Source organism: Narcine bancroftii, chromosome 11 (genome assembly GCF_036971445.1).
Source record: "Narcine bancroftii isolate sNarBan1 chromosome 11, sNarBan1.hap1, whole genome shotgun sequence".
Taxonomy (NCBI): Eukaryota; Metazoa; Chordata; class Chondrichthyes; order Torpediniformes; family Narcinidae; genus Narcine; species Narcine bancroftii.
This window is the reverse complement of record NC_091479.1, coordinates 58494785-58507934: the sequence shown is the minus strand read 5'-3', so window position 1 is coordinate 58507934 and position 13150 is coordinate 58494785. Positions and strand designations below refer to the sequence as shown.

At 41.2% G+C, this 13150-nt stretch overlaps 1 protein-coding gene across 1 annotated transcript in view; it reads right to left on the bottom strand.

Annotated features, from left to right (window-relative positions):
• The window catches only part of LOC138745780 (zinc finger protein 585A-like), a 45612-nt gene extending 34989 nt beyond the window's left edge, over nucleotides 1-10623 (bottom strand). The window contains exons 1-2 of the mRNA XM_069903076.1: nucleotides 10538-10623; nucleotides 8219-9065 (exon numbers count right to left, since the gene is read on the bottom strand). Coding sequence (XP_069759177.1) covers nucleotides 8219-9063 — 845 coding nt within the window. The 5' untranslated portion in view covers nucleotides 9064-9065; nucleotides 10538-10623. The remainder of the gene's footprint in view (nucleotides 1-8218; nucleotides 9066-10537) is intronic.
• Between the last annotated feature and the right edge of the window lie 2527 nt (nucleotides 10624-13150).

Here is a 13150-nt window from a genome sequence, read left to right as displayed (position 1 = left end):
TTGCATTCGTTATAGAACCATTGGCAGCAGTGATAAGAAGAGATAATGAGATTAAGGGCTTTACGATAGAAGATAGAGAACATGAAATTAGCTTGTTTGCAGATGACGTCATATTATATCTGACAGAACCAGATATATCATTGAAAATAAATGTACAATTGGCAGAATATGGTTTAATATCAGGTTATAAAGTCAATGTAGGAAAGAGTGAAGTGATGCCTATGAATGATGGGGACTATAAGCAGGTGATGAAGTTTAAGTGGCAAAAGAAAGCAATTAACTATTTAGGAATTAATATTTATAGAAATTTAAATAATTTACTTAAATTGAATTATCTAACATTACAAAAAAATTAATGAAGATTTAAAGAGATGAGAAGATTTACAAATAATCTTAATAGGAAAGGTAAATTGTATAAAGATGAATATTTTTCAAAGTTGCAATATTTATTTCAGTCGTTACCCATTCCCCTAGCAAATTAAGATTTTTAAAGAATTAAATAAAAGTGTATGAAAATGTATTTGGCGTGATAAAAGGCTAAGGATAGCTTTTGAAAAACTAACTTGGAAACTTGATCAGGGAGGATAACAGTTGCTGAATGTTAAAAATTATTATAAAGCAGCTCAATTAAGATTTCTATCTTCCTGTTATCAAATTGGGGAGAAGCAGCATTGAAATAAATAACATAGGATAAATTAATTCAGAACATTTTTTGTGTAAATGGAACATGGAACTTTTGAAAGGAGGACCAATTTTGAAACATTCATTCAAGATACAGAATAGAATTCATTTAGAAAAAGGAATCAAGAACCACCAAAAAGCTAATATGTTAAAGTAGAATCCACTTATTTCTTGAACCTTAAAATAATCCTTTCTTTGATATCTGGGACAATAACGGGATAAAGAAGATAAAAGATTGTTCCTCAGGATCTTTTTCTTGACTTTTGAACAAATGAAAGAGAAATACAAAATATGCAAAATAAATATTACATTTTCATACCATCAGCTTAAATCATATTTTAAAAAGAAATTAGGCATGAATTTTAGACTTTCGGAACAGAGCCCATTTGAGTATTTAATATCTATACATTTATTGAGAAATGTATTACTAATATGTATTTACAATTACAAGACACATTGCAGAACAAGGAACTATACAAGTCAAAAAATAAAGATGGGAAAAAGATTTAAATATACAAATTCATGATGAAGTCTGGTCAAGATTGTGCCAGGAGAGTGAAACCAATACAATTAATGTTAGGTATCAAATGGTACATATGTTTACACTAATTATACTACTCTGTATAAATTATATGGACTTAATTCAAATTGTTCTGACAAATATTTCAGATGTTACAAAGAAACCTTATTGTATGCAGTTTAGTCTTGTGAAAAAGTGGGATAATTTTGGAAATATATTATTGGGGCAAATTATGAAGAAACAGATATCAAAAGATCCCAGAATATTTTTCCTTGGTGATTTATATGTCACTGAGACTAAATTGAAGTTAGACAAATATCAATGAAAATTTTTGAATGTAGCAATAGTGGTGGCGCGGAAATGTATGGCAGTAACATTGAAGTCAGGTAATTTTATAACGTTGGATAGATGGCATACAGAAATTCAAAACTGTATACCATTGAAAAAGATTACATAATCTGAATCATTCAAATGGGAACATATTGGTAGGAGGGGATTTTAACTGTTGTTTGGATCCACTGTTGGGACAAATCTCCAAAAATCATTAAAAGGTCGAAGATGATGAAAAAATTATTTGAAATGATGAAGGATTTGAATTTAGTGGAAATTTGGAGAAAATTAAATCCAACGGAAAAAGATTATTTACAAGGTACATTTAACTTTGCAGAATATAAAAGTAGATTATTGTCAGATCATTCATTATTGTTAATTAGATGTTTAGGTACTGAATTGGTTGAGACAGCTTTTTGATGGAGGTTTAATGAAATGTTATTCAAGAGACCAGATTTTGTTAAATATACAAGATCAAATTAATTTTTATTTACAAATGAATCAAAATTCAGTTCAAAGTAAGTTTGTTTTGTGTGATGCTTTAAAAGCATATGTGAGAGGATTAATTATTAGTTATACAACAAATTTTTAAAAAAACCATATCAATTAGAAAGAAATTGAAGGTTTGGAGAAAAAGTTACAGAAAAAATGTACAGAGGATGATAAGAAATTAAAATTAGGTTATAATAATTTACAAACATACAAATATGAGAAAATGATACTGAGGTCTAAGCAATGTTATTATGAATTGGGAGAAGGAGTACACAGGATTTTGGCATGGCACTTAAAACAGCAAGTATCAATGACAATTAATGCTATTAGGAAGAATGGAGAAATTACATAAACAAAAAGATCTTGATGAATTTTTTACATTTTATGAAAATTTATATATATCAGAAGGCAGTCAAGATATTGATCAAATTGATTTATTTTTAGATAATTTATATTTACCAATGTTGAATGAAGCAGAAGTAAAGAATTTACTGAATTAAAATTGAAGGAAGCTTTACATTCGATGCTTAATGGCAAATCTCCTGGAGAAGATGGTTTTACGGTGAAATTCTATAAAGAGTTTAATGATTTATTACTTCATTATATAAAGATGTTTTGAAACAATCAACTGAAACAGGTGTATTTCCAGAATATTTCTCAAGAGCATTGATTACAGTTATACCAAAAAAGGATAGAGATCTTTTAAAAGTATCATCATATAGATCGATATCATTATTAAATGTTCACTATAAATTGGCGGTGAAAGTCTTGGCAAATAGGTTAGTGAATTATTCATCAAAACTGGTTCATATTGATCAGGTAGATTTTGTTAAAGGTAGGTATTTAGCAGACAATATAGTTAAGTTGATTTCCTTAATTAATGTGGCAAAACAACAAAATAATCAACCAATGGTTGTATTCTTTGATGTTGAGAAGGCATTTGATCGTGTTGAATGGAAATTTTAGCCCATTTTTTTTAGAGGTTGGGTTAAGGCTTTATATATGGGACCTACAGCAAGCGTGTTAATGAATGGTCAGATTTCAAAATCCTTTATCTTGTTCTACAAGACAAGGTTGCCCTCTTTCACCTGCTTTATTTGCGTTAGTGATTGAACCTTTGGCTCAGGTGGTTCGACAAGATTTAGGTATTAGAGGAATTAGAGTGAAGGAAAATGAATATAAATTTAGTTTATTTGCAGATGATGTTTTGATATACTTAACTGATCCAAAGGTTTCATTAAAGTCATTACAGGATTTATTGAATAAATATGGTAAATTATCGGGATAGAAGGTTAATTGGGAAAAGAGTGAGATCTTACCATTAACGAAGGATGATTATAAAGACTGTAGACATATTACTAATTTAAGATGGTCAAATAAAATTAAATATTTTGGAGTAGTTGTAAATAAAAATTATCATTTTTTAAAAATTTAAATTATGTACCTTTATTAAATAAAATTAAAATTGATCTAGATAAATGGAAAGATTTACAATTGACGCTAATTGGGAGAGTGAATTGTATAAAGATGAATATTTATTCTCGAGTACAGTATTTTTTCGAATCTATTCCATGTATAGTACTGAAAAAGTTCTTAAAGGAAATAAATAAGGCAATTAGGTGATTTTTATGGAAGGGTAAATTATCAAGAGTTTCCTTTCAAAAATTGACGGAGTTATGAATTAGGTGGCTTGCTTGTTTTTATAATTATTATGAAGTGGCACAGTTGAAATTTATTAATAGATTATTTGACACTGAACAATCTACTAGGTGGGCAAAGATAGTGATGGATCAGATTTTGGAAGGTAATATTAAGCATTTTATTTATAAATGGAATCCTTTATTGTTACAAGAATTTGATTTGCCAGTTTTACAACATATAATTAATATTTGGTATAATCGTAATGTAATTATAGGGCTTAAAGGGATGATTTCAATAAAATCACCAATCTGTCAGAATAAATTAATTCCTTTTTCATTGAATAGTCCTTATTTAAAGGATTGAAAAAATAAAGGAATAGTTAATGTTATAGATTGTTTTGAAGCAGGGAAGTTTTGTTCATTTAATAGATTACAAGAGAAATATGATATTGTGTCAAATTCTTCGTTTGCTTACTATCAATTTCGAGATCTTTTTAAAGAAGAGTTATGGTATAAATTTGCCAAGTCAAATGAAATTTGAATTATTGATTGAAGATAAAAGTGAAAAAGGTTTTATTTCTGATATGTATAGATTGTTGCAGGAAGAAATGGAAAAAGTAAATATGTATAAAATTAAAGAGAAATGGGAAAAAAAATGTAAATATTGTATTGGTCACAAATGTGTGTTGATAGTGTTACAAAATTAATTAATGTGAGATATAATGTGGTTAATTATAATTTTTTGCATTAATTATATTTAACTCCTGAGAAATTGAAAAGATATGGATTTAGTATAACAGATTTATGTTTTAGATGTAGAGAACAGAAGGTACTTTTGTACATTCAGTTTGGTCATGTAAGAAAATTAAATATTTTTGGGAGGAAATTATAAAATTTGAGAGATTTGTTTAAAATTGATATTCGATTAGATTCAAAGTTATGTTTATTGGGCTATGATAAGGTTCCACTTGTCGATTTAAGAATGCCTAAACCATATTTAGCTTTTTTAAAGTTAGCTTTAGCAGTAGCAAAAAAATGCATAGCTGTTTCATGGAAGAATGATGTACAATTAAATTTGCAAAGATGGCATAATGAATTACAGTCTTGTTTGTATTTAGAAAAATTAATATATAATGCAAAAAATAATTCTTCATTTTTTATTGATATGTGGGGATTATATTTGAAACATATGGCTATAGAAATTAATTAACTGTAATAAGTTTGGCACACCAATCGAATATTGATTTTTGTTATGCTTTTGGGGGGAGGGGGGATTGGGAGATTTTTTATTTAGTGTGTTTTTATATGTTATGGGGAGGGATTATAGTAATTTCATTTTTTTTCTTTGTGTGTAATTTGAAAGGTTAAATAATTTAAAAAAAAAGGAAAATATTACATAATTTAAGGAATCAACCTGAGAATTTTTATATGATTTAAAAACCATATATGGATTTCGTCAATAAGAGATTATCCACATCGTCCACAACACCTACTCCTCTCAAATAATATATACAGGATAGAATAATGTTAGGAATAAATGAAACATAGAAGCAGAAAAAAGGTATAGGAGTAGGCCATTTGGCCCTTCAAGCCTACACCGCCATTCATCATGATCATGGCTGATCAGTACCCGGTTCCTGCCTTCTTCCCATACCCCCTAATCCCCTTGGCCACAAGGGCCAAATCTAACCTACACTTAAATATTGACAGGGAACCGGCCTCAACTACTTCCTGTGGCAAAGAATTTCACACATTTACTACTCTCTGAGAGAAGAAATTTTTCCTCATCTCAGTCCTAAAAAAAAATCTCTTATCCTTAAACTATGGCCCCTGGTCCTGGTTTTTCCCAGCATTGAAAACAACCTTCCTGCATCTAGTCTGTCTAAACCCTTAAGAATTTTATGTTTCTATAAGATCCCCCCCTCAATCTTCTAAATTCAAGAGAATACAAGGCTAGGCTATCCAACCTATCTTCATATGCGAGTCCCTCCATCCCCGGTATCAGCCTAGTGAATCTTCTCTGCACCCCCTCCAAAGCAAGGATCTTTCCTCAGATAAGGCGACCAAAACTGCACGCAATACTCCAGGTGTGGTCTCACCAAGGCCCTGTACAGCTGCAGCAAGATCTCCCTACTCCTATACTCAAAATCCTCTCACTATGAACACCAACATATCATTCGCCCTCCTCACCGCCTGCTGCACCTGCACACCCACTTTCAACGACTGATGCATCAGGTGAAATAGTGAATGATAAATAAATTCAGGTGTTTTTTTTTCCCTTTCTTTTTCTTTTGGGGAGGGGGATGCACATGCACAGTAGAATATTTCATTCCCACCATCAGCTAAAATGAACAAAATCTTATGCAGCGACTTGAACCTTCAAAATAATATCAAATCATGAGTAATTAAAAAGGCTCCTTAAACTATAAAAATCTACATTTAACTTTCCAAACTCACTAACATGAACACTAGAACTTATATTTTCTTATTATAAAATGTTTTCAGACCAAAACTCGATTAAGCGCCAAACATTATTTCAATGTTGATTGCATTTTTCCCACAGTCATAGAATAAACTAACTACTCAAACTTACTTTCCCACCGTCAAATAATAAACTACACATTATATCACTTACGGTGAACAAGCAAAATAGGCAAATACTGTCAACAATAATAAAATAAGATTAATACAATCTATTAAATCTTTAATATCAATGATAAAATAAACTAAACAAGTTAAAATTAAATAAACACATAATTATTAAATTAATTAACCTTTTAATTGACTCGAGTGGCCAGACTTCCCCCACTAAAAAAATGACCCCCCCTTCAGGATAAAAAAAACTTCAGAAACAGACTATTAGTTCTTATTAAACTTGCAGTTGGAACAGAATTAACCAAAACTTTACAAGCTTCATCCTCCAAATTTAAAAATTTCTTATGACCATTTTCCAGGTGATCCGCAGATGAACTGGTAGCAACAAAGTGGGTCTAAATCCTTTCTTGTACAGCTCAGTCATAACCTCTTTGTATTCTTTCTGCATCTCCATAACTTCAGGGCAAAAATCTTCCACAAATTTGTTGACCCTAATTTTTCAAATTTCTGATCCAACGAGCTTCATGAATAATACTTTTCTGGGTAATAATAAAAAGAAAGAATTACCAAATGTGAACGATGTTCCAAAGTTGGCTTGGGAACCAGTGATCGATGAACTCTGTCAAGCTCGGACTTAGTAGCAAAAGTCTCCCTTTCAAACACCTCCATGAATAAATTTGAAAAGTCAGTTAACTGGTCTTTTTCAATGTCTTCTATTCAGCCCAGGATCCAAATGTTTTGGTGTTTGCTCCTGCTCTCCAAGAACCTGGAGTTGGTGGCAGAAATTACTTCACATCGTGTTTCTAGTTTATCTATACAGTTATTAAGACTTCAAACCACCCTCCACAGTTTCCAAACACTCTTCAATTGTTGAAATCGCCCAGAATGAATCTCTCGTTGACTTTCTTTCACCTTTGCAGTTATTTTTCATTATCCTCTTTGATTGCTTTTTCAACATGTCTGAGACAGAGTCCGTAGTCTTTATTTATTTATCTGCAGCCTATATCTTCTTTACCAGTTTTTGCTGCTTTAGCTCCTCTGGTAGTCATCACCTCCAAAAGCAATGATATTAAATATTGAAGGGGATAAGTTTGAAGCTACTTTGGTTAAAGATTAAAGATGATTGAGTAAGAAATGTTTGAAAGTTGGCAGGAGCACCTACCTCATGCAGTTGCCAGTTGGAAATCTGAGTAATGTTTCAATAGTCCACACACTGCAAGCTTTATGGTGAACTTGTTGGTGTTTCAGCAGGTTTTTCCGACTGGGAGAAGGCCTTCCCTCACTCGAAGGAGGTGAATGGCCTCTCCACGGAGTGGAGCCACCGGTGGGTCAGCGGGTTGGAGGAATGAGCGAATCTCGTTCTGTACTCGGGGCAAATGAATGGCTTCTCCCTGGAGTGTACCCACAGGTGGGTCAGCAACTGAGAGGAATGGGTGAAGCCCTTCCCACACTCAGGGCAAACGAGCAGTCGCTCCCCAGAGTGTATTCGCTGGTGGGTGAGTCGCTGAGAGGACTGGATGAAGCCCTTTCCACACTTGGGGTAGACAAATAGCCTCTCCCGGAGTGGACCAAGAGCTTGTGTGACTGGATAAAGCCCTTCTCATACTTGGGGCTGACAAAAGGCTTCTTGCTGGTATGGACCAGCTGGTGTCTCCTCAACTTCCTGGACTCACTGAACTTCTCGTCACATTCAAAGCAGGCGAAGGGCATCTCCCCCTTATGCATCTGCCGGTGTGTCTCAAGGGTGGACAACCTGGTGAAGGCCTTTTTGCACTCAGGGCAGGCAAACGGCTTTTCCCCAGTGTGGCCCCGTTCGTGCCTCTGCAAATGTGAGATCTGGGTGAAGCCCTCCCCGCACTCGGGGCAGACAAATGGCCTCTCCCCGGTGTGGACCCGCTGGTGAATCTGCACGTTGTAGGGCCTGGCGAACCCCTTGCCACATTTAGGGCAGATGAATGACTTTTCCCCAGTGTGGACCCGCTGGTGCTGCTGCAGGACGGAGAGGAGAGTGAAGCCTTTGCCACACTTAGGGCAGGTGAAGGGCCTCTCGCCAGTGTGGATTTGTCGATGTACCGCAAGGTTGGAACTGTTGGTGAAGGTCTTCTCGCACTCAGGGCAGGAGAATGGTTTTTCCCCGGTGTGGACCCGCTGGTGTATCCGCAGCCTGGAGATCTGGGTGAAGCCCTTGCCGCACTCGGGGCAGATGAAGGGCCTCTCCCCAGTGTGGATCCGCCTGTGTATTTCAAGGCTGGACAATGTGGTGAAGGCCTTCTCACACTCAGGGCAAACGAATGGCTTTTCCCCAGTGTGTACCCGCTGATGGGTCAACAGGTTGGGGATCTGAGTGAATCCCTTGCCGCACACAGGGCAGATGAAGGGCCTCTCCCCGGTGTGGACTCGCCGATGTGTCTCAAGGGTGGACAACCTGGTGAAGGCCTTTTTGCACTCGGGGCAGGTGAATGGCCTCTCCCCAGTGTGGACCCGCTGGTGGGTCAGCAGGTTGGTGATCTGGGTGAACCCCTTGCCGCACTCATGGCAGGTGAAGGGCCTCTCCCCAGTGTGGACCCGCCAGTGTTTCTCAAGGCTGGACAACTTGATGAAGGCCTTCTCACACTTGGGGCAGGTGAAAGGCCTCTCCCCGGAGTGGACCCGCTGGTGTAACTCAAGGCTGGACAACCTGGTGAACCCCTTCTCGCACTCGGGGCAGGTGAAGGGTCTCTCCCCAGTGTGGACCCGCCTGTGTCTCGTTAACTCACTTGACCATTTAAAGTTCTTCCCACAGTCGGAGCACTGAAATGGGTTCATCGCTGTGGGGACAAAAAGGTGTGACCAAGGAATAAATTAAAGCAGTCCCGTCCCAGGGTGCATAGTGCAGGCTCAGCCCGATGGAGGGTCCCGGAAAACTAGGCAGCAGGTTAAATCAACTCCGAGGCTAGAAGTAGGGCCGGGACCGGGGGAGAAGCATCCTCTAGCTGGGCATTGCAAGCCCCAGAACCATGAGAGCCCTCTATTCTGGGACAGGGCGCTGTGCTCTGCTCCCAGCACCTGACACTGAATTGCTTTCAGTTGTCAACAAGCGCCTGACCCAGAAGACCTGCTGTTTATCGGGAGGTGCGCACTGTGCATGCCTGGGAATCACTTCATGGACTGCAGCGCCACGTCACTGGGCTGGCAAACTTGACGTCGACCCCGTGCAACATTCCTGTCCCACGTTCCTTAAAGACGCAGAGCACTGTCATCTGCCTGGACTTAATTAACATGAGCATCCTCATTGCAAAGAATTAAAACAACGTGAGTGACGATCAGTCATTATTCTGAGTTCTCATCAAATGTGGGGTTAGGACTGTTTGAAACGTTCTCATTTATTACTTCCACGCTGAATATTGATACACCCCTCTGGACAGGGTATGGACTTTTATCCATGTTTCCCCCACCAATGGAAATAATTTATCCATCTCAATCTGGTTCATGGCATTCTGAAATGACAACACTGCATTTCTAATTTTGGATGCTGTAAATTCTCTCTTCCTGCCAATATCATCAGTACCACTATGCACCACCAACTCGAGCTGTTCCTTCTCTCTGTCCAGGATACTGGACCCTGAGCCTGCTGTGAAACATCCGTGGCCCTGACACCAAGGAGGCAACTCCCCGTCCTGGATCCCCCACCCCCACCTAAATGCGTGTCTGTGCCCTGGACCCCAGAGTCCCCAGTCACTGATCACAGGGGCTGAGCACCACCGGCTTCATGGCAGCCCCAGGGGTAGGGCTGTTTCCCCGAGAAGGGATATTCGCCCCAAAAGGATGCCCAGGGTATCCGTGAGTGTCTCGAGGACACCAGCGAGCTGTCCCGCCCTGTGGTGGGGGACCCCCGTCCCTGCCCCCTGTTTCCACCCCTCACCCCGTCAGTCCGACTGCTGCCCCCACCCATCCGTGCGGCCAGGGGGAGGGGAGAAGGGGCTGCGTCCGGGGGGGGGGGGGGAAGAGCAGGGGCTGCGGCCGGTGGGGTTGGCAGGGGCTATGGCCGGACACACTCGCTGCCTACGGCGCAGTCAGGGACCCTTCTCCTTCCCCATGTGACAGGAGACGCGGTCCCTGTCCTCACCCCTTCCCTTCCTCCAGCAGCCCGAGTGTGGGGGGACGATGCTCCGGCCGGACCTGGTGCCGCCATCACCTCCGCTCCCGTAGCAACACCGGCTACACCTCAGGGAAGCGCGGCTCCAACAAGGGCGAGCACGAAGGACGCTCCACCCGCCCGCCCACCCGGACCAAATTTCACCTCCACCACAGGGCGCAGGCCGCGGCCTCCTCGTCAACCAGCCCGTTTCCGAGAGCACACGCCTGACTGGGGCACGTCGTCATCTGAGTGGAGTCGCAGTCCGGGAGGAGGGGCGGCGGGAGCTGTCAATCAGAGGGGGGGGGGGCTTGGCGTGATGGCTTCGTAAGAAGACGTAGGAAACACTTTCTTCTTTCTTTGGCTTGGCTTCGCGACGAAGATTTATGGAGGGGGTAAATGTCCACGTCAGCTGCAGGCTCGTTTGTGGCTGACAAGTCCGATGCGGGACAGGCAGACACGGTTGCAGCGGCTGCAGGGGAAAAATGGTTGGTTGGGGTTGGGTGTTGGGTTTTTTCTCCTTTGCCTTTTGTCAGTGAGGTGGGCTCTGCGGTCTTCTTCAAAGGAGGTTGCTGCCCGCCAAACTGTGAGGCGCCAAGATGCACGGTTTGAGGCGATATCAGCCCACTGGCGGTGGTCAATGTGGCAGGCACCAAGAGATTTCTTTAGACAGTCCTTGTACCTTTTCTTTGGTGCACCTCTGTCATGGTGGCCAGTGGAGAGCTCGCCATATAACACGATCTTGGGAAGGCGATGGTCCTCCATTCTGGAGACGTGACCCACCCAGCGCAGTTGGGTCTTCAGCAGCATGGATTCGATGCTTGCGGACTCTGCCAGCTCGAGTACTTCGATGTTGGTGATGAAGTCATTCCAATGAATGTTGAGGATGGAGCGGAGACAGCGCTGATGGAAGCGTTCTAGGAGCTGTAAGTGATGCCGGTAGAGGACCCATGATTCAGAGACGAACAGGAGCATGGGTATGACAACGGCTCTGTACATGCTGATCTTTGTGTGTTTCTTCAAGTGGTTGTTTTTCCAGACTCTTTTGTGTAGTCTTCCAAAGGTGCTATTTGCCTTGGCGAGTCTGTTGTCTATCTCTTTGTCGATCCTTGCATCAGATGAAATGGTGCAGGCGAGGTAGGTAAACTGGTTGACAGTTTTGAGTTCAGTGTGCCCGCTGGCTGATGGAGGACCTCAGTTTTCTTCAGGCTGACTTCCAGGCCAAACATTTTGGCAGTTTCCACAAAACAGGACGACATGCGCTGGAGAGCTGGCTCTGAATGGGCAACTAAAGCGGCATCGTCTGCAAAGAGTAGTTCACGGACAAGTTGCTCTTGTGTCTTGGTGTGAGCTTGTAGGTGCCTCAGATTGAAGAGACTGCCATCCATGCGGTACCGGATGTAAACAGCGTCTTTATTGTTGAGGTCTTTCATGGCTTGTTTCAGCATCATGCTGAAGAAGAGTGTAAAGAGGGTTGGTGCGAGAACGCAGCCTTGCTTCACGCCCTTGTCAATGGAGAAGGGTTCGGAGAGCTCATTGCTGTACCTGACCCAACCTTGTTGGTTTTCGTGCAGTTGGATAACCATGTTGAGGAACTTGGGGGGGCATCCGAGGCGCTCTAGTATTTGCCAAAGCCATTTCCTGCTCACGGTGTCAAAGGCTTTGGTGAGGTCAACAAAGGTGATGTAGAGTCCTTTGTTTTTTCTCTGCACTTTTCTTGGAGCTGTATGAGGGCAAAGAACATGTCAGTAGTTCCTCTGTTTGCGCAAAAGCCACACTGTGATTCTGGGAGGACATTTTCGGCGACAGTAGGTATTAGTCTATTAAGGAGAATCCTAGCAAAGATTTTGCCTGCAATGGAGAGCAGCGTGATTCCCCTGTAGTTTGAGCAGTCTGATTTCTCGCCTTTGTTTTTGTGCAGGGTGATGATGATGGCATCACGAAGGTCCTGAGGCAGCTTTCCTTGGTCCCAGCAGAGCATGAAAAACTCATGCAGTTTGGTATGCAGAGTTTTGCCGCCAGCCTTCCAGACCTCTGGGGGGATTCCATCCATACCTGCTGCTTTGCCACTTTTCAGTTGTTCAATTGCCTTATTGTCTCTTCCCGGGTAAGGACCTCATCCAGCTCTAGCTTCAAGGGTTGTTGAGGGAGCTGGAGCATGGCGGATTCTTGGACTGAGCGGTTGGCACTGAAAAGGGATTGGAAGTGTTCTGACCATTGATTGAGGATGGAGATCTTGTCGCGGAGGAGGACTTCGCCATCTGAGCTGCGCAGAGGGCTTTGGACTTGGGGTGAGGGGCCGTACACCGCCTTTAGTGTCTCATAAAACCCCTGAAGTCGCCAATGTCGGCGCTAAGCTGGGTTCGTTTGGCGAGGCTAGTCCACCACTCATTTTGGATCTCCCGGAGTTTGTGCTGAAGGTGGCTGCATGCGAGACGGAAGGCTTGTTTTTTTCTCTGGCCAGGAAGGCTTTGCAAGGTGAGCCTGGTGGGTAGATCGCTTCTTTGCCAGCAGCTCCTGTATTTTCTGGTTGTTTTCGTCAAACCAGTCCTTGTTTTTCCTGGAAGAGAATCCCAGTGCCTCTTCAGTGGATTGCAGTATGGCCGTTACCTCTCCCAGCTTCACTTTAACAACTGCTCACCTTATAACACTCCTCCCCCACTCCATGTCTTTTCTTCCCTTCACCCCAGCCTTTTAATTCTGGCTTTCCCTGCTTTTGACACTCTTTGAGGAAGGGCTCAGACGTGAAACATGGGTAATATATCGTTACCTCCTGTG